Below are 25919 nucleotides of genomic sequence, written 5' to 3' on the forward strand. Positions count from 1 at the left end.
AATAGGTCCTATGCCAGAACATAGCAATGAGCTCCAGAATTCCTAGCCTGCGACCCTCATGGTACCATCCCCCAAACAGGAAATGCAGAACAATATGGAAGGGTAGAGGACTTGTCTGTTTAGGGCTTGGCCAGTTGAAGCACCCAGAACATCCCACTGGAACTGTCAACATGTAGATGCCCTTTTCCTATTATTCCACAGAGAGATGGCCTCTAATTACTAACTATGAGCTTCATCTCAGATGCCTCAGTGTCCTCAACTGTAAAATGGGCATAACAGCATCTACCTCTAGAATTGTGGGGATGGATGAGACCATGCTTACAAGGCACATGGCACAGCACACAGCAGATACACAGTTGTGATAATGCCAAACCTCCATGCTAATTATGGCTGGAAATAAAAACTGAGAATGAGGGGTTTGGGTGGTAGAACAGCAGGTTAAGTGCATGTGGGGCAAAGCACAAGGACCAGCATAAGTATCCTGATTCATGCTTCCGGTTCCCCACCTACAAGGGAGTTGTTTCACAGGCAGTGAAGCATGTCTGCAGGTGTCTCTCTTTCTCTCTCCCTCTCTGTCTTCCCCTCCTCTCTTCATTTCTCTGTCCTATACAACAACAACATCATCAATAACAACAACAATAATAACTACAACAATAAAACAACAAGGGCAACAAAAGGAAATAAATATTTTTTTAAAAAACTGAGAATGAGTTGCAGAAGGAAACCTCAGAAGTGAATGACAGTAGGCGGGGGTAGATAGCATAATGGTTATGCAAAGAAACTGTCATGCCTGAGGCTCCGAAGTCCCAGGTTCAATCCCCTGCACCACCATAAGCCAGAGCTGAGCAGTGCTCTGGTAAAAAAAAAAAAAAAGAAAGAAAGAAAAGGAAAAAAAAGTGAATGACAGTAAACAGTAAACAGTAGATTTCAATGTTTTCAGAATGATGATAACAATATCGATATTGCACACACTACCTCTTCACAATCATGTGAAGTAAATTCATTCATTAGATTAGATTAGGAAGCTGAGCCACTGGTTTTACTTTGTCACAGCAATGAGGATTCAATTAGGGCAGCTTAATTCCAAGACTCATTAATTGCTACTGTAATTAGTCAGCTTTGACCTGACATGTTGTACCTTAACTGTTTATAAAGAGGTATGGGGGGTAGGGGTAGATAGCATAATGGTTAGGCAAACAGACTCTCATGCCTGAGGTTCCAAAGTCCCAGGTTCAATCCCCCATACCACCAGAAGCCAGAGCTGAGCTGCGCTCTGGTAAAAATAAAATAATAGGGAGTCAGCACAGCGGGTTAAGCGCACGTGGCACAAAGCGCAAGGACCAGCGTAAGGATCCTGGTTCTAGTCCCTGGCTCCCCACCTGCAGGGGAGTTGCTTCACAGGTGGTGAAGCAGATCTGTAGGTGTCTGTCTTTCTCTCCCCTTCTCTGTCTTCCCCTCCTTTCTCCATTTCTCTCTGTCCTGTCCAACAACAACAACATCAGTAACAACTACAATAATATCTACAACAATAAAACAACAAGGGCAACAAAAGGAAAAAAAATAAAATAATTTTTAAAAAAGTTAAATAGCTATGGGAACCAGTACTAAGCCACTTGGGAGAGTGAGGGTGGGAGCATGTGTCTGCGCTGGGTTGGAGAATTTAGCATACTCATAGGAGGAAAAAGGCATCCCAGAAAGGAGAACAGTCTGACAACTGCCCAAGACTTAGAGTACAGCTGTCTACATCAAGCATGAATTAGGTGTGGCTGGAATTGTGAGGGGCGGTGGTGAGAAGCTAGGAGAAAAGAACAAGGAGCAATGTGGATTCCATTCTATCCATTCTACCCAGGAGCCATGCAGGACACAGGAGTGACAGGTCAGATTTCCTTTTAGCTAGATCGCATCAATGGCTCATTATTGAGCCCATCTATCAGAGGGCTGGAAGGTTGGGACTCAGATCCTTCCCGCTGGTGGCTCCATTCTCCCTTAGCTTCAGTTTCAAAGTAACAATAAGTGCTCAGAGGAACAGAGTGGAAATGCTGCTGGGATAGATGGACATCTAGTCCTCTCCCTCGCCCCCCATACTGGTAGCTTGCAACTCTGACAAGCACCACACCCAAAGTCTCCAGAAAAGAAGGGGTGGGAAAGCTAAGGAGTCGCGTCCACTGCCTCCTTGGGTGCTGGCTCATCCAGTAACAACAGTCCAAACCCAGTGCCTGCTGCCAGTAGCCGGTTGGTTGCGAACCTGCACTTCCCCACAATCCGCAGCTCAGGTCGCTTCTCCCACCCCTTCCATCCACCTGGAAAGGAGATATGGTGGTGCCCTGGACTGGAGTCCAGCCAGGTGACCCCTCACACCCGTGGCCCTCCCCTCACACAGGCCACACGCTTTGCAATGTTGGCTTTTATTCCTTCGAGACACAGAACCTCGTCGCTCTCGGGTGGAGAGTGGGACGCGCTGGGCTTGCGGTGGGGAGCTGGGCCAGGCAGGGAGACGCCGAGAGTCCGAGAGTCCGGTGGAGGCCAGAGTCCGCTCCTTACTGCACGCCCTCCATCATCTTCAGGAACTCTGCGGAGTGAGGGGCAGGCGGTCAGAGGACTCAGGTCGAGGCGGTGACCTGTCAGGGCCTCAACCTCACAAAATGGGCCACTGTCATTGATGGATAAAATGCACAAAATGGGGGCGGGGAGGGGGCAGGCGGTATCGCACCGGGCTGAGCACATACATCACAGTATGCAAGGACCTGGGTTCAAGCCACCCTTCCCCTCCCCCCCACCTTCATGAGTGATGAAACAGTGCTGCATATGCCTCTCTATTTATTTTTATTTTATTTTATTTTATTTCAGTGAGATAGAAAGACCAAAGTACTACACGTCTCTGGTTTATAATGGTGTTGGGGATTGAACCTGGGACCTACGTTTTTTGCATAACCACTATGATATTTCCCCAGTCCTTCTCCCTCTCTATATCCCTCTTTCTTCTCAATTTCCTGTCTCTATTCTAAATAAGTAAGTAAATAAGTAATTTTTTTAAATTTTCACAAAATGTCCAAGAGGAGAGACTTGGCCAGCTCCACCCACAAGCTGCAGGATGCCACATCCCAACACCCAGCTCCTGAGCCCTCACCATCGAAGTCAATGCGGCCATCATTGTTCTTGTCGCCATCCTTCATGAGAGATTCGATCTCCTCGTCCGTCACGTGCTCCCCAGAGGCCCTGAATATCTCAGCCAGCTCCTCTGCATCAATGTAGCCATCTGCATTCCTGAGGGTGATGGGGCAGGGAAGGCTCAGCAGGCCACACACTCCAGGCCCCTCCTGCACCCAGAAAACCTTGGTTCCCAGTGGGCAGGCATAGCACGTTCCTGCCCTGGTGCCCAGCGCACCTGTCGAAGATGCGGAAGCACTCAGCCAGCTCTTCTTCACTCTTCCCCTTTGCATCCTCTTTCATCTGGCGCACCATCATGACCAAGAACTCCTCGAAGTCAATGGTACCACTGCCTGAGGGGAGCAGACGGCAAATGAGCCTCAGCTCTGGGTGCCCACCTTCCCCAGTTTCAAAGTAACAATTGCCCATCTGGCTCCAGTGCCCCCTCCCCACTCACCATCCTCATCCACCTCCTCAATGATGGCGTCCAGCTCCTCTTTGGTGGGGGTCTGGCCCAGCATCCTCATGACTGTCCCCAACTCCTTGACGCTGATGTCTCCACCACCATCAGCATCAAACATGTCAAAGGCGGCCTTGAACTCTGCCAGGGAAAGGAAGCAGACAGTCAAGGTGAAACTTCATGTCCACTGGGCCACCCTGCCCAGACACCAAACACTCCTGGGCACACATCCGCCCAGTGTGCAGCCCACCCACCCACTCACCAGCGATCATCTCCTCGCTGAGGTAGGACCGGGCTTCAGCCTGCTGGTCCGTCTGCAGAAGACAGAGTCAGCAATCAGAGGGAGTAGACTTAACTGCACTGTCCTAGCTCCCCTAACTTCGGGAAGCATCCTTGGTTGCTCCAAATGTACTTCAGCTTCTTTCTGCCCCCATAGCACTCACCTAGCTTGGAAGAACTGGGTGAGGGGTAGGGGTACTCACAGACTATGAACAGGGCCTTCTCAACTGTGAGTGAGCTGGAGGTCCAGGCAGGACACTCCCAGTGGGCAAGTCACTTAATGAAACCTTCTCGACCACTTTTTTAAAAGATTTTATTTATTTATTAATGAGAAAGGAGAGACAGAGAGAAAGAACCAGATATCACTCTGGTGCATGTGCTGCCTGGTATTGAACTCAGGACCTCAGGCTTGAGAGTCTAGTGCCTCCTTCCGGACCACTGAGAGTCCAACTCTTTACCCACTGCGCCACCTCCTGGACTACTCTCAACCACTTTTGAGGCATGAGGTGAAATTAGCTGATGAGGGGGCTGGGAGGTAGCGCAGTGGGTTGGGCACACGTGGCACAAAGCGCAGGGACGGGAGTGGGGATCCCAGTTGGAGCCTCTGGCTCCCCACCTTCAGGGGAGTCGCTTCACAGGCAGTGAAGCAGATCTGCAGGTGTCTGTCTTTCTCTCCCCCTCTCTGTCTTCCCTTCCTCTCTCGGTTTCTCTCTGTCCTAGCCAACAACAAACAACTGTCAGCAACAACAATGATGACCACAATAAGGCTACAACAACAAGGGCAACAAAAGGGGTGGGGGGGAATGGCCTCCAGGAGCAGTGGATTCATGGTGCAGGCACCGAACCCCAGCAATAACCCTGGAGGCAAAAAAAAAAAAAAAAAAAAAAAGGAAAAGAAAAGAAAAGAAAAAAGAAATTAGCTGATGAAATGGCTTTGTGGAGGCCTGGCAGTAGTACTCCCAATACAGCATACACTTTACCACGTGCAGTGAGCTGGGTTCAATCCTCTGGTCCCACCTGCAGAGGAGAAGCTACAGGAGCAGTGAAGCAGTGCTACAGCTCGCTCGCTCGCTCTCCTTCTCTGCCTTCCCTTTCCCTCTCAAGTCTCTATCCAAAATAAATAAATAAATAAATAAATAAATGTCTTTATAAAGTGTTGCCCAACTCCAGAGAGACAGAGGGCTTCACTTCCCTAGCTCCTAATAGTATTTTCATAGGAGTAAGTGCTCAGTGAGTGTCAATTTGCAAATCGTAGTTACTGAGTACCCATTAAGTGTCAGGCTATAAACTGGATCCTTGAGCCATCAAGGGATCAGAAACACTGGGAACTGCAGAGACAGAGATTTTAAGCTTCTTATAAGTCACTGAGGATAGGGAAATAGCATAATGATTATGCAAAGGGACCCTCATGCCTGAGACTTCAAAGTCCCAGATTCAATCCCCCACACCACCATAAGCTACAGCTGAGCAGTATTTTGGTTACAAAAAAATAATAGTAAAATAATAATATATAATTCAGTCACTGAAATAGCTATCACTCATAGTGGGCAGAATGTGATGGGGGGCCTTATGGAGTAAAACTGAGTTTTTTTAGAGCCTGGTAGTTTGCACATCAGTTTACACAGCTGACTTTCATGCCTGAGCCTCTGAAGTCCTAGGTTCAATCCCAGCATAACTATAAGCCAGAGATGAAGAGTGCTCTGGCCAAAAAGGAGAGAGGGGGAGGATTTCTGTGAAAGTATCTGGTCACTTCCAAGACAAGCCATTTGGTAGGGTGTTTTGGGCTGAGGGTGTCAGTGAGGAAGGGCTGAGGCATCTTTAGCCTGGAGAACTTTAGCCTGCCAGCACTGGCCCTCCTCCTTGTCCCCATACTCCCTCTCTCCCCTCCCAGCCTGTGCCAGGAGGGTAGGCTATTTTTAGTCTGGTGTGGGTAACAGCAGCTGGCCTCTGGGGTCTAGTTACTCCTTGAAGTGAGAAGGGGTATCTCTAGCAAAAATGACTGCCATGAATCACAGCTCCTCTCTGGGAGGCTGGGGTCTCTCTAGCACTAGTCTGCCATCTGCTCTTTCTCACCCCACTTAGCCTCTTGCAGTCCTGCACCAGAGCTGGATCAAGGTCCCACAGAGGGCCACATCTTCTAAAAGTCCTTCTCTTCTCTTCTCTTCTCTTCTCCCCTACTACCACCTCCTATTCCCACCACTGAGGGTCTGGCCAGCTTTCTAAGCTACCCCTGTTATTGGCTTGCTGTGTGATTCACTCTACCCTTCAGGGCTCCCATCTACCATGAGAAAGACAAGCTAAAAGCCTTTGACTGTTCTATGACTAGCACTGCTAGTTATCTCAGATGGCCTTCATGAAAACAGCAAGCCTTGAGGAGCAATCCCTGGGATGTCTCAGTCTATCCTTCCTGGAGAAGTCCGAGACCTGCCCACCAGGCTTCCCTTAGACACATGGGTTCCAAGAGTCTTCCTCCTCCATCTTCAAAGGTACAAACCATTACCCCAGAGTGCCCAGACCTGGCCTGAAAGAGGGCTCGAAGTTCTCCAGTGAGCCGAGTGATGAAGTCCTTTCTTGTCCTTACCATGGTTGCTGGTCACAAGGGCTCCTCTGCTGCAGGTCACCTCAGCGCTGCACCACCCAAAGATACCGTGGCCCACAGCAGCCCGTGGGATTTGTAGGGGCAACCTCTCCTCCCACCCACTGTGCCCCAAGACTAAACATGCTAGCCAATCAGCTCAAGCGGTCAGCAAACCCCGCCCCTCCCAGAATCCTGGCCCTTTACCTAATTTAGCCAAAAGCTCTTGCGGAGAAATTGAAGCCTCAGAGCAGGTGTCAGGCACTGACATCTAAGCTTCTTGGGAGGAGAAGCCGCCCCATGCCACTGCCTTGGTGAGCACCCCCTCAATAGGCGCAGTCGTTCCAGGATGGGTAAGGCCAACCAGAATAGACACAAGCAAGGTAGCATGGTGGAAAGAGGCCAGCACAGGCCTTGAATTCAGAAACCCAAGATCCAGATCCTGCCTCTGCAAGCTGTGTAGCCTTGAGATGGTGGTGATGCCTCTCTGAATGTTAGTTTCCTTATCTTGGGTCGGGAATGGTCATAACCTCCCTCACCGCGAGACCATGATAAATGGGTGCTCAGGTACAAATCACCTAGCTTCTGTCAGCGACATCGCATTAGTGTTTGGCAAGTGGGACAGCCTGCTTTTGGATCATGCTAAGGGGCAAGAACCAGGAGGAGGGGAAAGTATGACTACAGCCACAATGTGCCACACACTATGCTGAATATTTTAACCACATGACCTCATCGAGCACTCATCCTCTGAGGTAACAACTATTATTATTTCCATTTTACAGTGGAGCTTTGAAAACCCTTAAAGTCTGATTTTCACTATTAATCCTGACTGACGGGGGTGAGGGTGGGGGCTGACAGACAGTTCTTAGAAAATCTATACAGGGGAGTCAGGCGGTAGCGCAATGGATTAAGCCCACGTGGCACAAAGTGCAAGGATGGGCATAAGGATCCCGGTTCGACCCCCCCTCCCCACCTGCAGGAGAAGTCCTTCACAGGCTGTGAAACAGTTCTGTAGGTGTCTTTCTCTTCCCTTCGCTGTCTTCCCCTCCTCTCTCCATTTCTCTCTGTCCTAACAACGACGACATCAATAACAACAACAATAAAAAGGGCAACAAAAATGAAAATAAATAAGTATTTTAAAAATATATTAAAAACAAAAAAAGAAAAGAAAATCGATCCAGGAAGAGAAATGTGGAGAAGGGATCAGGTAGGTTGTGCATGTGGAGGACAAATAAACATTGAAAGCTGATTCTTGGGGGTCAGGAATTGGCGCAACCAGTTACCATGGCACACAAGCTACCATGCTCAAGAACCTGAGCTCAAGTCCTTGGTCTCTCCTTTAGGGGAGAAGCTTCAAAAGCCATGGAGCCATGGGACTGTGCTGCAGATGTCTCTTTTTCTCTTCTCTCTTCTTCTGTCTCCCTGTTTCTCTCTGTCTCTGTCATAATTGAAAAAAAAAAAAAGAAGAAGAAGAAGAAGAAGAAGAAATGGTCACCGGGAGTGGTGGATTCATTGTGCAGGCACTGAGCCCTAGTTCTTCTTTCAAGCTTCCCTTCACAAGGAAAAAAAAAATGTCTGATATTCACTTTGGAGTGGGGAACCAGAGGAGGAAAAATGTCTGAGTAGGTGAAGAGACAGCTGGACCCTTTATAGAGCTGGGGCACTGGGTGAAGAAGTCTGGAGGTGCTCAACTGACCCTCTGGGGGATCAAAGACAGATTAAATTAAGTACAAAGGGATCCCACTCCTCAACCCCACTTTCAAGAATTCACAGGATCCCGGCTGGGTATCTGTAAATGCAGGAAAGAGTTGAGAGTGGTGTCAAAGCTCACGGACAGAAAGGCAACAGAAAGAGTACTGGGAGGAGTTAGGCGGTAGCACAGTAGGATAAGTGCACATGGTGCAAAGAGCAAGGACCTGTGTAAGGATCCCAGTTCAAGACCGAGGCTCCCCACCTGCAGAGGCATCACTTCACAGGCGGTGAAGCAGGTCTGCAGGTGTCTATCTTTCTCTCCCCCTCTCTTTCTTCCCCTCCTCTCTCCATTTCTCTCTGTCCTATCCAACAATGACAGCATCAACAATAATAATTACAACAATAAAAACAACAACAGGAAATAAATATTTAAAAATTTTAAATTTTTAGAAAATATTTAAAAGGAAATAAATATTTAAAAAAGAAAGAGCACTGGGACCGCTAAGTGGGACTGCTAAGTGAAGACTCTGAGCTAGTGAAATGGGACTGGACACCAAGAAGGCAGATGGACAGTGGCAACTGGACTGCCCTCTTGCCCTATATATAGACATTCCCAGGAAAGCTCATCAGATCCATACAGGCTAAATAAGGCCTCCACTAGCCAGGCAGAGGGCTAAGGGGTGATGACACCAAGGGATTCCAATTTGGACACAAATATTGGGACCATTCAAATCCTTTGGAACACACAGTCCCAACACTCAGCTATCAATTTGGGGAAACAAAAACGTTCAAACTCAGTGTAACTAAGCTCCCCCTGGCCCCTCCAATCTCACTTCCCTTGCATTTTGCTCTGCTTTGGTCAGTCTAAAGTACAGCCCCAAGTATGTGTGTGGGGGGGGAAGTATGGATGTGGTTGAATGGCAGAGTGCATTGTCTCCCATTGGTGAGGTCTTACTTCACTGCAATCGTGTTTCTTTTGTAGTACCTCAATGAATAGGGAGACCGGCTCTATACGCTGAAGAAGTTCGATCACAATGAACACCAGACCCTCTCAGTCCATCCTGCCCGGTTCTCTACAGATGACAAATACTCCCGACACCAGATCACCATCAAGAGACGCTTCAAGGGAGTCGGGCGGTAGCGCAGCGGGTTAAGCACGGGTGGTGCGAAAAGCAAGGACTTGCATAAGGATCCCGGTTCGAGCCCCCGGCTCCCCACCTGCAGGGGAGTCGCTTCACAGGCGGTGAAGCAGGTCTGCAGGTGTCTGTCTGTCTCTCCCCCTCTCTGTCTTCCCCTCCTCTCTCCATGTCTCTCTGTCCTATCCAACAACAATGACATCAATAATAACTACAACAATAAAAACAACAAGAGCAACAAAAGGGAATAAATAAATAAATATAAAAAAAAAAAAAAAAAAGAGACGCTTCAATAAGCCCCCACACCTATGGACATCTAATCTTTGACAAAGGTGCCCAGACTATTAAATGGGGAAAGCAGAGTCTCTTCAACAAATGGTGTTGGAAACAATGGGTTGAAACATGCAGAAGAATGAAACTGAAACACTGTATTTCACCAAATACAAAAGTAAATTCCAAGTGGATCAAGGACTTGGATGTTAGACCAGAAACTATCAGATACTTAGAAGAAAATATTGGCAGAACTCTTTTCTGCATAAAATTTAAAGACATTTTCAATGAAATGAATCCAATTACAAAGAAGACTAAGGCAAGCATAAACCTATCAAATTAAAAAGCTTCTGCACAGCTAAAAAAAAAAAAAAAAAAAACTACTACCCAAATCAAGAGACCCTTCACAGAATGGGAGATCTTTATATGCCATACATCAGACAAGAGGTTAATAACCAACATATATAAAGAACTTGCAAATCTCAACAACAAGAAAACAACCCATCCAAAAATGCGGGAGGACATGGACAGAATATTCACCACAGAAGAGATCCAAAAGGCCGGGAAACACATGAAAAAATGCTCCAAGTCTCTTACTGTCAGAGAAATGCAAATAAAGACAACAGTGAGATACCACTTCACTCCTGTGAGAATGTCATACATCAGAAAAGGTAACAGCAGCAAATGCTCGAGAGGTTGTGGGGACAAAGGAACCCTCCTGCACTGCTGGTGGGAATGTAAATTGGTCCAACCTCTATGGAGAACAGTCTGGAGAACTCTCAGAAAGCTAGAAATGAACCTACCCTATGACCCTGCAATTCCTCTCCTGGGGATATATCCTAAGAAACCCAACACACCCATCCAAAAAGTTCTGTGTACACATATGTTCTTGGCAGCACAATTTGTAATAGCCAAAACCTGGAAGCAACCCAGGTGTCCAATAACAGATGAGTGGCTGATCAATTGTGGTATATATACACAATAGAATACTACTCAGCTATAAAAAATGGTGACTTCACCGTTTTCAGCCGATCTTGGATGGACTTTGAAAATTCATGTTAAGTGAAATAAGTCAGAAACAGAAGGATGAGTATGGGATGATCTTACTCTCAGGCAGAAGTTGAAAAACAAGATCAGAAGAAAAAACACAAGTAGAACCTGAACTGGAATTGGCGTATTGCACCAATGTAAAAGACTCTAGGGTGGGTGGGTGAGGAGAATACAGATCCAAGAAGAATGACAGAGGACCTAGTGGGGGTTGTATTGTTATATGGAAAACTGGGAAATGTTATGCATGTACAAACTGCTGTATTTACTGTCAAATGTAAAACATTAATTCCCCAATAAAGAAATTAAAAAAAAAAAAAAGACGCTTCAAGGTGCTCATGACCCAGCAGCCACTCCCAGTCCTCTGAAAGTCCCTGGAAGTTTCTTGCCTCTTCCACCACAAGCTGTGCTCAGAGTCCCCGCGGTCCAGTCCGGGCTCAGAAGGCTTCCTCTCACCTTTGCTCTGGAATCCCGCACATCACTGCCCTGGTGCTTGTGTGAAGCAATCATGGTAGTAGCATTGCCCCTCAAAGGCATACGTTTAGATCTTTTCATTCTTATAATCACTGCCAGGTCATTAAAATGATTTTAAAGAGTTAAAAAATGATAGAGATATAAATAGAGAGGTGGGAGAGAGAAACAACAGAACCGCTCCACCACTCACAAAGTTTTCCCACTGCAGGCATTCCTATGTGATGGCTAGGGGACTTGAACCTAGATCCTCATATATTGGTAATATGTGTGCTTTACTGAGTGAGCCACCTGGCAGACCCCTAAAATTAGTGTGTGTGTGTGTGTGTGTGTGTGTGTGTGTGTGTGTGTGTGTGTGTATGTGAAGTCTACCTCAATAAACCTTCTGTATAGAAAGTATGTCAACCTCTATCCTGGACTAATAAGAAAGGGGGAATAATGTTTGTTCAGACATGCTGTAGACATGAGAATCTGGTTTGAGGCAATTGATAAGCAATCTAAAAGGCAGTAACTAAACTGCTATAGCTGACTTTTAGTATATAGATCAGGTGGGCTCTGGGCTCAGCAATGAGACTTCTTGGACAGGGATTAAAGTGGGATGGAATCTTCTTAAAGTAGAATAGCAATGGCTGTACTTCTAGGCTAATACAGATCACAGTCAGCCTTAGAACCAGAAATTCAAGATCTGTATTTCATTAAGTTCTAAGTCATCAGACCAACACAAAACTCAGTTTATTATAAGTTGGACTCTGTTTTCCTCCCTCCCCCCCCATCATATGTGGAGTTAGTTTCTACATTGGTCCCCTTGAGCTGACTTTTTCTTCTTTGATCACACACAAATATACCTTTATAGGCAGGGGGTAGGGAGCCAGGTGGTGGCGTACCTGGTTGAGCGCACTTGTTACAGGCCTCTCATGCTTGAGGCTCCGAAGTCCCAGGTTCAGTCCCCAACACCACCATAAACCAGAGCTGAACAGTGCTCTGGTAGAAAAAAAAAAAAAAAAAAAGACTACTGATCAGCCTAAGTTACCCTCTTTCCAGTATCCTTCCATAATACTGTGTTTGATTTATTCATCATCTCTATTAGTATCTAGATGAGTTACTTTTTTTCTCCATGCCTATTACACATAGACATGAATGAATCTATATAAAAAAAAAAGTAATAGTAAGATGCTAGGAAAAGTAGAAACAGGCTGGGGGTATGGATCAATCTGCTAACTAATCCAGCAAAGAAGCAATTACAGAAGACAGATCTTCCATCTTCTGTAGCCCCTAAAGAATTTTGGCCCATACTCCCAGAGGGGTAATTGTTAAGGGAAGATGACCAAAGGGCTCTAAACTCCAATTCCACCAGGATCCAGAGGGGAAAAAAGAGAGGGGGGAAGGTCTGGGAGATGGCGCAGTGGATAAAGCATTGGAATCTCAAGCATGAGGTCTCAAGTTCAGTCCCCAGCAGCACATATACCAGTGTGATGTTTGGTTCTTTCCTCTTATCTTCTCACTAGAAGTAAAATCTTAAAAGGAAAAAGGAAAAAAAAAAAGGGGGGGATGGATACTCCAGAAGTGTACTCCAGCTGGGGTTCAATGATGACCATCTCCCAGAAGGTTGTAGGGAGATGTTCATACCAAAAAAAAAAAAAAAAAATCTAAAAATAGTGAGAATACAGAACATCAGATTTCTTTGTTCTGGTTCTGTTATATGACTATAGGTAAGGCCCTTCCTCTCACTACCAATCTGTAAAATGAAAGGCTAGATCAGATGTCTGAGAGACACTAACTCTGACAACCCATAGTTTCATGAACAAATATGTAAATTTGTATCCATATTTGTGAGGCATACACCAAACTGCCAGGCAATATTCATCCAGTGTCTGCTGAATGAATGGTGTACTGCCCCACGCCCACCATTAAGCTGAATAAATAGTAGTGTATTTAAATTACACAGATCTGACTACACAGAAAGCTCCTTTTCTTTTTCTTTTTAAGATTTACTATTAAGAGAGAATAAGAACTTTTTTTAAAAGACTTTATTTATTAGTGAGAAAGATAAGAGAGAGAGAAAGAACCAGACATCACTCTGGTACATGTGCTGCCAGGGATTGAACTTGGACCTCATACTGGAGAGTCTAATGCCTTATCCACTGCACCATCTCCCTACCACACGAACCAGAACTTCAGTCTTGCACATGCAATGCTAGGGATTGAATTCAGGACCTCATCATGCTTGAGAATCCAATGCCTTACCCACCATGTGCCTCCCAGGATGTTAACTCCTTGTTCTTTTTTTGTTATTATTTTTTATTTATTTAAGAAAGGAGACATTAACAAAACCATAAGATAGGAGGGGTACAACTCCACACAATTCCCACCACCCAATCTCCATATCCCATCCCCTCCCCTGATAGCTTTCCCATTCTCTATCCCTCTGAGAGTATGGGCCCAGGGTCGTTGTGGATTGCAGAAGGTGGAAGGTCTGGCTTCTGTAATTGCTTCCAATAACTTCTTGTTCTGAAACATTTTTTTAAATATTTATTCCCTTTTGTTGTCCTTGTTTTATTGTTGTGGCTATTATTGTTGTTGTTATTGATGTCACTGTTGGATAGGACAGAGAAAAATCGAGAGAGGAAGGGAAGACAGTGAGGGGGAGAGAAAGACAGACACCTGCAGACCTGCTTCACTGCCTGTGAAGTGACTCCCCTGCAGGTGGGGAGCGGGGGACTTGAAACGGGATCCTTAAGCCAGTCCTTGCACTTTTCGCCACATGCTAACCCACTGAGCTACCACTGGACTCCTAACTCCTTGTTCTAATTATGGTTTTGGGAAAAGTTAGTTTCCTTCAGTGTCTTCACCTTGAAAACATATTATTACATACAATGAACAGCCTCCTGAGGATATATTACAAGGGTAGAATGCGACCCCATATAAAATGACCACAAAAGAATGTAGAGCATGGGCAGAGGTAGATAGCATAATGGTTATGCAAAGAGACTCTCATGCCTGAGGCTCCAAAGTCCAAGGTTCAATCTCCTGTACCACTATCAACCACAGCTGAGCAGTGCTCTGGTTTAAAAAAAAAAAAAGTAGGGCATGCTGAAACCTCAAAAAATGAGATACCCCTCCTACACTCCTTCTTCATAAAGATATGGAAGCATGCTCTTTCTTTTTTTTTTAATGAATATTTATTTATTTATTCACTTTTGTTGTCCTTGTAGTTATTGTTGTTGTTATTGATGCTGTTGTTGTTAGATAGGACAGAGAGAAATGGAGAGTGAATGGAGGGAAAGACAGAGAGTGGGAAGAGAAAGATAGACACCTGCTTAACAGCCTGTGAAACAACCCTCCTGCAGGATCTTTAGGCCGGTCCTTGTGCAGCATGCTCTGTCTTTAAAATTTAATAGAGAGAAAGAATCAAAGTATCACTCTGGTACATGCAATGACTGGAATTGAACTCAAGACAGTGTGATTATGAATCCAACACTTTATCCACTGTGTCATCTCCTAGACCCTTGGAGTTTGTTTTCTAATCAAAACTATTTATCCCCACTCCCCACCTCTCTCTTATACTATTCAAGAATAGGTAGGGGACCAGGTGGTGGATCACCTGGTTGAGTTCACACATTACAGTATGCAAGGACCCAGGTTCAACCCTCAGCAAGGGGGAAAACTTCAGGAGTGGTGAAGGAAGTCTGCAGGTATCTCTCATAAATTTTAATTATCTTTATTTATTTGATAGAGACAGCCAGAAATCAAGAGGGAGAGAGAGACAGAGAGACACCTGCAGCCTTGTTTCACCCCCTGCAGTTGGGGACTGGGGGCTTGAGCCTGAGTCCTTGCACATTGTAACATGTGCACTTAACCTGGTGCACCACCACCCGGTATCTCTCTCTCTCTCTCTCTCTCTCTCTCCCTTTCCTCTCAGTTTCTCTGTCTATCCAAAATAAATAAATAAATAGGATAGATAGGAAGTGGCACATCCTGTTGAGCACACACATTACCATAAAAAGAAAAACCCAAGTTCAAGCCTCTGGTTCCCACGGGCAGATGGGAAGCTTCACAAGTGATGAAGCAGTGCTACAAGTATCTTTTTCCAATCTTCTCCTACTCTCTCAATTTCTCTTAGTCTCTATCCAAGGGAGGGCGGGGAGATAAAGAACGAATAGGAAACGGAGTAACTTCAGTTACTGATGCGCTCTGGAGATAAGATAAAGCACAGATCTCTAGAGTTGCTGAGATTGCCAGGCTTGGTGCGTGAAGAAAGAACTCAAGGCGCCACAGTGAGAAACCTCTGGCAAGCTCTGAGCTTAGACTTTACTTCTCTGGGTTTCAGTTACTGCCTAACTTCCAAGTGTCAGGCTCAAATGAGACTGCAGAAGCTTGTAAACAATAATCATTATGTAAGTGATCATTTCTCAGCCTTGTGCCAGGCACTGAGCCGGGGATCTTACAGGAATTGCATAAATTCACTGGTTCTTGTTTTACCTATTGAGAAAGTTTAGGCCTAGCCAGATCAGATTCCATCCCAGAGCTCAAGTGTCTCCTCTCAGTGTGCGATAGGTTGCCATATAAAGACTTTGGAAACTTCACAAATAGTATTCAGGGGGATAGACTGGGCCAGTAGGTTATCTCCGGGATGGGGGAGGGGGTGTCTTTGAGGCTTTGAGTCCCTTTGGATTGGGGGCGGTCACATAGGGGCTCTCTCTGGCCTCTAGATTAAGTTCCTCCCCAGCAAAGGGCTCAGGAATCGCGGGTGGCTTGGGAGAGCGGGCGGGGCTGGAGGCGGGGCGGCGGCAGGAAGAGGACGGAGCTGAGTGGCAGGGGCACTGGAGCCCTGCCGGCGCCCGGCTAGCCGGGGGAAGCCTCCACGCAGGGTGGACGCCGCGAGCCCCGCGGGGTGGCGCGCAGCCCAGTGCACGCAGGGCGCAAGAGGCAGAGGCGTGCCAGGGAGCCCAAGACATGGGGAGGGCCCCGCACCCTTACTAGGACCAACGCTGCCAAGGCTGCCTGGGTGAGGGGAGGGCTCCGCTTGCTGTCTCCTGCTTGCTGCCTCCCGGGCTCGCAGGACACACAGACAGGGGCGGGGGCCCTGCGCCCCTCCTCCCCGTCCGCTGCGGGCGCTGCTCCCGGGTGCCATGGCCTCGCGGCTCCTGCACAGACTGCGGCACGCCCTGGCGGGCGAAGGCCCCGAGGAAGAGGCGTCCGGCCCTGAGGCCGAGCAGTTCCCGGAGAGCTCAGAGCTGGAGGACGACGATGCCGAAGGCCTGTCCTCCCGCCTCAGCGGCACTCTCAGCTTCACCAGCGCCGAGGACGAGGACGAGGACAGTGAGGAGAGCGGCCCCAGCACCCTGGCCCCCTGGGACGGGGCTTCGGGAGAGGACGCAGGCGAGTGCAGGAGGGCGAGGCGGGAACCCTGGGGCCCCCATAGGGCCTGCACCACACCTGCGTTCCCAAGTGCATCAGGCAGTCAAAGTTGATCCAGGTGAAAGTCGGACACTTAAATACCCCCCACACACACACACACACACACACACACACACACACACACACACACACACACACACACACACACTCGCTCTCTCTCTCCTTAGCTGTGTGACCTTAAGAGTCACAGCACTTCATTAAGCCAACTTGTGTCAAATGGGTTGTTGCGGACATACTTGTACAGGGTCTGGGATACAGTGATACTGTGTGCTAGCGATGTCTCGGGTGAAGATATTTATTTAGTGCACATTTAGTCTGCCATGCACATTGCCCAGAGCCCCTCTGCCTCCGAGTTTCCAGTTGTGTCAAATGGAAATAAAGCTAAAGCCTGTGTCACCTGCTGGAAAAAAGAGTAAGGTCATAGGCATGGCAACTGTTTTTTGTCCAAGGCCTCTGTCTGGCCTCAGGCCCACTAATGTGATTGGTCCTTTGCCCTCTGTCTGGCCTCAGGCTCACTGATGTGATTGGTCCTGTGCCCCTGCAGAACAGAACTCCCCACCCGAAGGGCAGCGGGGCAGTCAACTCCTGGCCCGGCAGTTGCAGGATTTCTGGAAGAAGTCCCGGAACACCCTGGTACCGCAGCGGCTGCTCTTCGAGGTGACTACTGCTAATGTAGTCAAGGACCCACCCTCCAAGTATGTGGTGAGTGAGGGTCTAGGAACCCCTGTGCAGTGAGTGAGCCTAGAAGTGTGAATAAGAGAAAGAACAGAAAAACACAGTTTGGAGGACTGGAAAGGGGGGCTGGACTAGCAGTGTAGTTATAAGTGGTCTGCCCATTTTATCGGTGAGGAGACTGAAACCAGAAAGGGAGATATAACTAGATCAGCAAAAGAGTTCACTTATGTGAGACTGAATAAAGAAGGAATTATGGACCTACCTCCTGTCTTGGTTTTAAGAATAAGAGAACTGCTGTGTGTGCTTCCCAGCCCCCAAAACCCAGAGTTTCGCAAACCGTAGCAAGATGCAAAGTACACAGGAAATGGTACTGTGCTGAGGAGATAGCATAGTGCAAAACAGTTTCATGCCTGAGGTACCAAAGGTCCCAAGTTCAATTCCCAACACCACCATAAACTAGAGCCCTGGTAAAACATAAATACATAAATACATATATATGTACATACATACAATCTGGATCAGACTTGAGAATACCCAGGATATATCACTCAGTGGCTTTTTAAAAAAAAATTTATTTATTGGATAGAAACAGTCAGAAATCAAGAGGAAAGGGAGTGATAGAGAGGGAGAGAGACAGAGAGACACCTACAGCCCTGCTTCACCACTCGCAAAGCTCTCCCCCTGCAGGGGGGGACCAGGGGCTTAAACCTGGGTCCTTATGCATTCTAACATGTGCGCTCAACCAGGTGCACCACCACCTGGCCCATGGCTTTTTAAAAATGGGTTTTAGAGTCACAGTAACCTTAATTTAAATCCCAGATAACCTGGTGTTTGACTTGGAAAGAGTTGTGTAACCTTGATGTCCCTGTTTCTTATCTGAGCAATGGGAATAATGTATAGGATTACAGCAAGAACTTAGTCTATGTACAGAAAGCCATTAGAGTTGTGTTTATTTAGCATAATGAATCCCTGGGTAAAATGGCAACTACTGTTCTTTAATTCTGGATTGAAAATGTCTGGGATCTAGAGCATATTGTGACCTTACAGTCTGGGTAAACCAATTCTTACTCACTCTGTACAAAATAATCTTGTTTAGGGTTTAGTGGGTAAAAAGAAATATAGGGCAGTGCCTTGAAGTCCGTCTTCCTTGCTTGTGGAAATATGAACAGGACATGGAGAATGAAGCTGACCAAAGTCCTACCTTGGGCCAGGCCTGAAACCCAGTCTGACCCGGTTGGTCCTGATGGTGGCAGCTCTCTGCCTCCCAGTTCCCTCATGTTCACAACCCCACTGCATTTCTGACTCATCGGAGAGCCTGGAGCCCTGCCGCACATCTGGGCCTCTCAGCTCTTCTCTGTAGCTGTTAGTAAACAAGAGGCCACACCCAGAGGGTGGCTGCTCCAATAAGCAGGCTTTGAATCAGATGATCAAGGCCAAAGCTGCAAAAGTCCTGGCTAAGGATCATGCACAGGAAGGAACCCTCAGTTATCAAGGAGCAGCTAGGACACACCTATATGGGGATAATGCTGGAAACAAAATCACAAGAAAGAACATGAATGGCCACATATGCCCTGGCCTGTGTATGATGAAACAATTAACCTCCGGTGGCCATTAGGGGCCCTAAATCCTTATTTAACTTCCGAGGATTAAGCGTACACTTTGGAATTAGACTGACTTTGGTCTCAATCCTAGCTAGACCATCTAGCACTGTATGGCTCAGAGGAAGCTTTTGCTTCCCTTTGAGCCCTTTGCCCCTCTTTGAGCTTCCTTCCTCTGCTGTCAAAAGTAAGGACACCTTACTTCCAATGATAATTAAATAAAGTAGTAGATGTGTGCAGCCTAGGAGGTGGCACACTGAATAAGTGTGAGAATCTCTCAAGCATGAGATTCCAAGTTCAATACTCACATCATAGGTGCCAGAGTGGTGTTCTGCCCCCCACCCCCAACAGTAAATATGTAAATAAATCTTTTGAAAAACGACAAGTAGTAGATGTGAAGAGCTTAGCACAGCCCACGGCTCAGGTAATGAAGCTGCTATTATTATTACCTATCTCATTGAAACACTATAAAGATTAGATTAGAACAATCCATGTTCAAGAACCTGGATTCAAGCCCCCAGGGAAAGCTTCCAAAGTGGCGAAGCAGGGCTAGAACAGGTATCTCTCTCTTTCCCTCTCTACCTCCTCCTTTCCTCTCAATTTCTCTGTCTCCATCCAATAATAAATAAAAACATTTTAAAAAGAGATACTATCTTTAAAATAATAATAATAATAATAGAAGCCGGGCAGTAGCATGATAAGTTCACATAGTACTAAGTGCAAAGACCTGCATGAGGATCCCAGTTCAAGCCCCCAACTCCCCAACAGCAGGGGGGTTGCTTCACAGTGAAGTAGGTCTGCAGGTATCTATCTTTCTTTCCCCCCCTCTGTATTCCCCTCCTCTCTCAGTTTCTCTCTGTCCTATGCAACAACAGAAAAAAGATGGCTGCCAGGAGCAGTGGATTTGTAGTGCAGGCACCGAGCCCCAGCGGTAACCCTGGTAATAATAATAATAATAACAAGAACGAGGACGACCAGAGCGCTGCTCAGCTCTGGCATATGGCAGTACTGGGACTTAAACGCAGAACTATCCCTGTCTCTGGCATATAAATCCTGTGCTTTAATGCTGAGATATTTCCACAATCCTTAAAATAAACTTCTTTACTGTTAAAGTTTCTAATCTTTAACAAACACTGCATCTTTAAGAGGCTAAAGTAAACAAATTTAGTTGGCTGAGATGACTGTAATGTTGGCAGTCTCGAGGAAGAAATTAAGGAATATCTGATTTTGGTGTACTTTACATCTCATGCTTGCTAATCTGCCTCTTACACCTGTTGGCTCGACATTATTATAAATTAATCCATATTCTCTCAGTCCTCAGACTTTGGGGAAACTTGTGGTCATCTTATTCAGTGTCATTCCAGTTACCATCTTTGCAGTTTACATCCTCCTAAATTTTACTGGACAGTTCTTTGCTTAGTATTTTTCTTTAAAGAAGCCTGTTCTTTTCTTTTTTGTTATTCCTGGGGCTTCACTGTCCAAAGTCGACTTTTTCAAATAGCAAAATAAAAAGTAAGAGTAGATAGCATAATGGCTATGCAAACAAACTCTCATGCCTGAAGCTCTGAAATCCCAGGTTCAATTTCCCACAGCATCGGCGCCAGGTAATGCCATGCCTGGTTAAGCTCACATGTTACCGTGCCCAAGGAGCTGGGTTCAAGTCCCTAGTCCACACCTGCGGGGAGGAAGCTTAACAAGTGGTGAAGCAATGTTTCAGGTGTTTTTCTTTCTCCCTCTGTATCTCCCTGTCTCCTCTCAGTTTCTCTCTGTTCTGTCAAATGGGAAGAAAGGGGGGGTGGAAGAAGAGAAAGGAAGAGAGAAAGAAAGAAAAAGAAAAGAAGAAAAGACCACACCACAGAAGCTTTTACCAATGTGGTAGGGACCACAAAAACTATTGTAGAAAGTTTTTCAGAAACTTAAAAGAAAAACTTTATAGTACTGTGTGTGGAAAGCCTAATTTGCCATAAAGAGAAGACAAGCAGAAATACAAGAATAGTGAAAATGAAACAGCTTAAACTCTCTCTGGTTGCTTTTGCATGATGGTTGTGACCTAAGATTCACTTTCTGACACTTTTCAAGCATGTAAACAAGGCGGTTGGAGAAGTGCTTTTTTAAAAACCAAACTGAGAGCATCTCAAATTGTGGTCATAAAGATTCAAAGGCAATTAAGGGGAAATCACCTCCAATCTCTGATTCAGTGTTCTGTACCCATACCACCCTAGGTACCAGTGTTTATGTATGTCCCACACTTGAGTGAACAGACCTGAGGCAAAGCTTCATTCACTAGAAAAAGGAAGCTGATCCAGGCGGACTGGCCTGTCACACAGGGGTGGAATAGCCAAACCAGGGCTAGAACTGGAGTCTGAGTACAGTGTACTTTGTGTGGCTACTGGTGCTGAAGGTCTCTGCTTCATGTCTCGATTTGAAATAACCTAGCTAGGGAAGAGGGGCTGTGTGTCCAAAATGGAACAAGTGCTGCATGCTGGTCTGAAAGGCTGGTTCAGAGGCCCAGAGATTGGCCCAGGTTTCAGCTCACCCTGGCCTTCCTGAGGGGCTGTCAAAAGAGTGAACTGCCTATGGGATGGGGAGTATTCCCTACAAGGGATAGAGGAGCCGTAGCTCCAGACACTGACCTCTGTCTTTCTCTCCCCGTGCTGCCTTGGCCTGGGTCATTTCAGACAAGTCTCAGGTAAGATGGACCTGTGGGCTTCCCAGTTGCTCCCCCAACAGCAACAACTGTCCTGGTACCAGTCTCAGGGGTGAAGGGAAGAGGGAGGGAAACAGCTGCAAGAGGTGGGGGCGGGGTGGGGAGAGAAGAGGTCCCTGGACAGCTTGTATCTGCCCTGACCCCCACCCTCCCTACAGCTCTACACCCTCGCCGTGATGGGCCCTGGGTCCCCAGATCACCAGCCTGCCCAGATCTCTCGCCGCTACTCTGACTTTGAACGGCTACACCGGAACCTTCAGCGGCAGTTCAGGGGACCCATGGCTGCCATCTCTTTCCCCCGTAAGCGCCTGCGCCGTAACTTTACAGCAGAGACCATTGCCCGTCGCAGCCGGGCCTTCGAACAGTTTTTGGGCCACCTGCAGGCAGTTCCTGAGCTGCGCCAGGCCCAAGCCCTACAGGACTTCTTCGTGCTGCCTGAACTGCAGCGGGCACAGAGCCTGACCTGCACTGGCCTCTATCGTGAGGCTTTAGCACTCTGGGCCAATGCCTGGCAGCTGCAGGCCCAGCTAGGCACCTCCTCAGGCCCAGACCACTCTCTGCTGACCCTGGCCGGACTGGCTGTGTGCCACCAGGAGCTGGAGGACCCTGGGGAGGCGCGGACATGCTGTGAGAAGGCCTTGCAACTGCTCAAGAACAAGAGCCCTCACCCTTTGCTGGCACCTTTTCTGGAAGCTCATGTCCGACTATCTTGGCGCCTAGGCCTGGACAAACGCCAGTCAGAGGCCCGGCTCCAGGCCCTGCAGGAAGCAGGCCAGACCCCCACCCCACCTCCCAGTCTCAAAGAATTGCTCATCAAGGAGATACTGGACTAACCTTATCTAGACACAAGGCCTCTGGGGAGAGGCGCTGCCCCAGGATGGGGATGCGGGTGATAGGGACATGGATAACAGTTGGAAGACTTTAAGGGGTGCTGGAAACCCTGAAAATTTGTGGCAGACTGGAGAGGAAAAAAAAGGCCGGTTTTGTTGAGCTGGGCTCAGAACTGGTTGGGATGGATAATATGGGGGAGATACCTGGCAAAGCCCCTCCAGTTTATGAGGGTCACTGTTCCCTTTGCTATGGGTCTCCAAGCCTGTGAGGTAGCCTGGCTGAAGGACAGGAGGAAGGGCTGAAGTTCTGGCCCAGGGAAATTAAAGGCCAGCAACTCCAATGGTATTAGTCTCTTTATTATATGTGAGGGGCAGGAGATCCAACCCTCAACTATACACTCTTGCCTCAGGAGAGGGGGAGAAGGTGATCCTGGAAGCCCCAGGCCAGCTGGTACCTCTGGCTACAGTTTGCTGTTTGAGACCTGGGGCTTCACTCGGATCACACCCTCTTGGGCACAGGACACAGCCAGGACCCCATCCCGACGCCACAGCCGCCCGTGGACCAGCCCCCGGGAGCCACCTGTGAATGAGAAGGGTGAGAACAGCCTTTTTTGCTTTAGCACAGACTTGCTTCTTATAACTGGTAGAGCCCAGAGAGTGGGCTGCCCCATACAAGGGCATACTGAGTACTGTGGTCACTCTGGATCTCCAAGTACTCCTTCATACACCTGTTATGGGGCCCATGGGAACCCCACTTACAGTTAAAAGCACTTTCACACATCCTCTAACTTCCTCAAAAAAGATCACATTGGGAGAAAGTTCTGAGAACAGTCTTAAGCAGATCCACCCTGCCTTGGGCCACACTATGTTAGGAAACCCATTAGTTCCCTTTATAGTAAATCAAACCAAGCTCTCCAATGTGGTGGTTTATAATAACCCCACCCCTTCATAAATGGATAAAGAGAAACCCAGATTCCTTCATCAGTATCTTGTATCAGAGGCCTGGGTTTCTTTCCAATGAAATACATTTCAAATGAAGAAAAGCCTTGCTTTGTAAAATAGGGACAAAACTTGGACTCAGAGAGAGGGACTCTCAAGTATCAATAGCATCAGTACAGGATCAACAACCTTGAAGTTAGGAAAAAACCAAGGAAATGAAGGGGCTCAAGAGAGAGGAACTGGAGTCAAAAGGTCTGGCCAGCCCTCTGACCTGGAGGTACTCTCCCAACTGCCAGTCTTGGGCCTGAGTTTGATGTTGACAAAGGGACATGCTGGTTTCCCTTACACATAGCAGGGATAACTTAACTCTTACAGTAGAAGATAAAGTAGGCATTGCCCTATTTTCCTGATGATGATATTGAAATTCAGAAGGCCTCAGGACTTGGCCAAACCAGAACACAAGTATCCTAATTTCAAGGTTGTGGATCGCTTATGGCCACTGGATACTTTTTTATTTTGTTTTAAGACAGAGGCAAAAGCTGACAAAGCAATGCTGTTTCTGTTTCGCTGGCATGCTCCTGATATCTTGAGAGTCCCTCTTTACTGAGTATCAAAAGTCCTTTCAGTTTTGTCCCTGTTTTACAAAACAAGGTTTTTCTTCATTTGAAGTGTGCTTCTTGGGCAGAGGCTAGATAGCATAATGGCTATGTAAACAGACTATCATGCTTGAGGCTCCAAAGTGCTAAATTCAACCCCCCCCCACCCAACTACCACCAAAGCTGAACAGTGCTCTGGTTTAAAAAAAAAAAAAGGGGGGTCGGGAGGTATGTGGTGCAGCAGGTTAAGTGCATGTGGCGCAAAGCACAAGGACCAGTATAAGGATCCTGGTTCAAGCCCCCATTTCCCTACCTGCAGAGGGGTCACTTTACAAATGGTGAAGCAGGTCTGCAGGTGTTTATCCTTCTCTCCCCCCTGTCTTCCCCTCCTCTCTCGATTTCTCTCTGTCCTATCCAACAACAAGGGCAACAACAACAACAAAACTGGGGAAAATGGCCTCTAGGAACAGTGGGTTTGTAGTACAGGCACCAAGCCCCAGCAATAACCCTGGAGGCAAAAAAAAAAAAAAAAAAAAGAAAGAAATGTACTTCTTTCGCACTTATAGGGAAAGATGCTTCCTCACAAGCAGCAAGTGTGTGTGTGTGTGGGGAGGGGTAGATAGCATAATGGTTATGCAAAGAGACTCATGCCTGAGGCTCCACAGTCCCAAGTTCAATCCCCCATACCTCCATAAGCCAGAGCTGAGCAGTGCTCTGGTAAAAAATACAAAAAAAAAAAAAATTTTAACAAGCGAACAAGCGGTAAAACGATGCTACAGATGTCTCACTTTCTCTCTGCCTCTATCTCCCCATTCCCTCTCAATTTCTGTCTTTATTCAAAATTAATAAATATAATAGAATTTTAAAAAAAAGGTGGTCCAGGAGATGGCACGGTAGGTAAAGCACTGGACTCTCAAGCATGAGGTCCAGAGTTCAGTCCCCTGCAGTACATGTGCCAGAGTGATGTCTGGTCTTTCTGTCTCCTCCTATCTTTCTCATGAATAAATAAATAAATAATAAATACCATTAAAAATAATAAAGAAAGAAAAGTAGGCCTTTGAGACTCAACACTGATAAACAAGTCTGAGTTTCTCTCTACTTAAGAAGTGTGCTCAAGTGTAGTAGGGTCCTTAGAGACTTGCATGTCCTGACCCCCCAGTCAGATAGTCAGAAATCAGGAAATTGGATAAAAATTCAGTTCTCACCCAAAAAGTGCTGAAACAGAATCTTGAGGATGAAAGCTAGGAATCTATTTTGAAAAAGCTTCCCTAAGTATCTGGCTGATAGCCACCAGGTTTAAATATCACTGCTCTAATGTAGCCCTTAGCTTAGATAGGAAAATAGGCTCAAAGTAGAGATGGAATTTGCCCAAGATCATACAGAGACACAGAAGCAGTTCTGCGATGAGAACTAATTGGTTTGAGACAGAGTGCATCATACTGTTGCATGTTAGAGAACTAAAAGCTGAGCAAATGTCCCATCCTTGAGCCGTACTGTTATTGTGAAGGAAAAGATGCCAAAGCAGGGATGGGACTACAGGTAAGACGGAGAGAGGGAAAGCACCACCCCAAAAGGCAGGCTCCCTACCATGCCAAGGTCAGTTCCCTAGCCCCATGAAACCCCATACTCACCAGCCCAAGGGCTCTCGCACTCATAAAGCATCCAGTGGTCGGCTCGGAAAGGGGCATGGAACCACATGGAGTGGTCCAAGGAGACCATGAAGTGCACCTTGTACTGCCACTGGTGGGGCAGCAGTGCTGTGCCCAAGAAGGCATAGTCCGAAATATAGGCAGCCACGCAGCAGTGCATCTTGATGTCGCCCTCCCCTGCAACATGTCCCAGTTCCATCAGCTCTGGGGTCCTGGACTTCACAGCTCAGGACCACAGACAGGTGGGAGAGCGTGTGCATGCGTGCGTGCGTGCGTGCGTGCGTGCGTGTGGATAGGGATAAGGGAGATGGAGATGGGGTAGGAACAGGCTTCTTTCTCTGTACAATGTGCTGACTGTTCATCATGTGAAGGTGCGTGGTCCAGAGAGAGAGTGTGTGTGTGTGTAGGGGGATAAGGGAGATGCAAAGAG

At 47.0% G+C, this 25919-nt stretch overlaps 4 protein-coding genes across 4 annotated transcripts in view; 2 read left to right on the forward strand and 2 right to left on the reverse strand.

Moving 5' to 3' along the window:
• Nucleotides 1-2389: 2389 nt before the first annotated feature.
• On the reverse strand, nucleotides 2390-6575 carry TNNC2 (troponin C2, fast skeletal type). The gene is made up of 6 exons (XM_060190868.1): nucleotides 6468-6575; nucleotides 3870-3921; nucleotides 3605-3748; nucleotides 3386-3500; nucleotides 3128-3264; nucleotides 2390-2569 (listed from the first exon to the last, which is right to left on the reverse strand). The coding sequence occupies exons 1-6, from the start codon at nucleotides 6468-6470 to the stop codon at nucleotides 2538-2540; spliced, it is 483 nt and encodes a 160-aa protein (XP_060046851.1). The 5' UTR covers nucleotides 6471-6575; the 3' UTR covers nucleotides 2390-2537.
• Nucleotides 6576-15873: 9298 nt separating this feature from the next.
• On the forward strand, nucleotides 15874-22646 carry SNX21 (sorting nexin family member 21). The gene is made up of 3 exons (XM_007533067.3): nucleotides 15874-16456; nucleotides 17040-17197; nucleotides 21634-22646. The coding sequence occupies exons 1-3, from the start codon at nucleotides 16207-16209 to the stop codon at nucleotides 22306-22308; spliced, it is 1083 nt and encodes a 360-aa protein (XP_007533129.1). The 5' UTR covers nucleotides 15874-16206; the 3' UTR covers nucleotides 22309-22646.
• The window catches only part of ACOT8 (acyl-CoA thioesterase 8), a 35381-nt gene continuing 32103 nt past the window's right edge, over nucleotides 22642-25919 (reverse strand). The window contains exons 5-6 of the mRNA XM_007533066.3: nucleotides 25472-25666; nucleotides 22642-22885 (exon numbers count right to left, since the gene is read on the reverse strand). Coding sequence (XP_007533128.1) covers nucleotides 22767-22885; nucleotides 25472-25666 — 314 coding nt within the window. The 3' untranslated portion in view covers nucleotides 22642-22766. The remainder of the gene's footprint in view (nucleotides 22886-25471; nucleotides 25667-25919) is intronic.
• The window catches only part of ZSWIM1 (zinc finger SWIM-type containing 1), a 63172-nt gene continuing 60063 nt past the window's right edge, over nucleotides 22811-25919 (forward strand). The window contains exon 1 of the mRNA XM_060190881.1: nucleotides 22811-22900. The gene's annotated coding sequence lies outside the window, so the exon portion shown is untranslated. The remainder of the gene's footprint in view (nucleotides 22901-25919) is intronic.

Source organism: Erinaceus europaeus, chromosome 1, assembly GCF_950295315.1.
Source record: "Erinaceus europaeus chromosome 1, mEriEur2.1, whole genome shotgun sequence".
Lineage (NCBI taxonomy): Eukaryota > Metazoa > Chordata > Mammalia > Eulipotyphla > Erinaceidae > Erinaceus > Erinaceus europaeus.

Excerpts from the sequence above, each read along its gene's own strand:
- SNX21 (XM_007533067.3), top strand. The coding sequence starts at position 16,207 with ATGGCCTCGCGGCTCCTGCACAGACTGCGGCACGCCCTGGCGGGCGAA. Across the intron at positions 16,457-17,039 it reads GGCTTCGGGAGAGGACGCAG|AACAGAACTCCCCACCCGAA; the intron begins GCGAGTGCAGGA and ends GTGCCCCTGCAG. Across the intron at positions 17,198-21,633 it reads ACCCACCCTCCAAGTATGTG|CTCTACACCCTCGCCGTGAT; the intron begins GTGAGTGAGGGT and ends CCCTCCCTACAG.
- TNNC2 (XM_060190868.1), bottom strand. Across the intron at positions 3,749-3,869 it reads CAGCGAGGAGATGATCGCTG|AGTTCAAGGCCGCCTTTGAC; the intron begins GTGAGTGGGTGG and ends TTTCCCTGGCAG. Across the intron at positions 3,501-3,604 it reads TGAGGAGGTGGATGAGGATG|GCAGTGGTACCATTGACTTC; the intron begins GTGAGTGGGGAG and ends TGCTCCCCTCAG.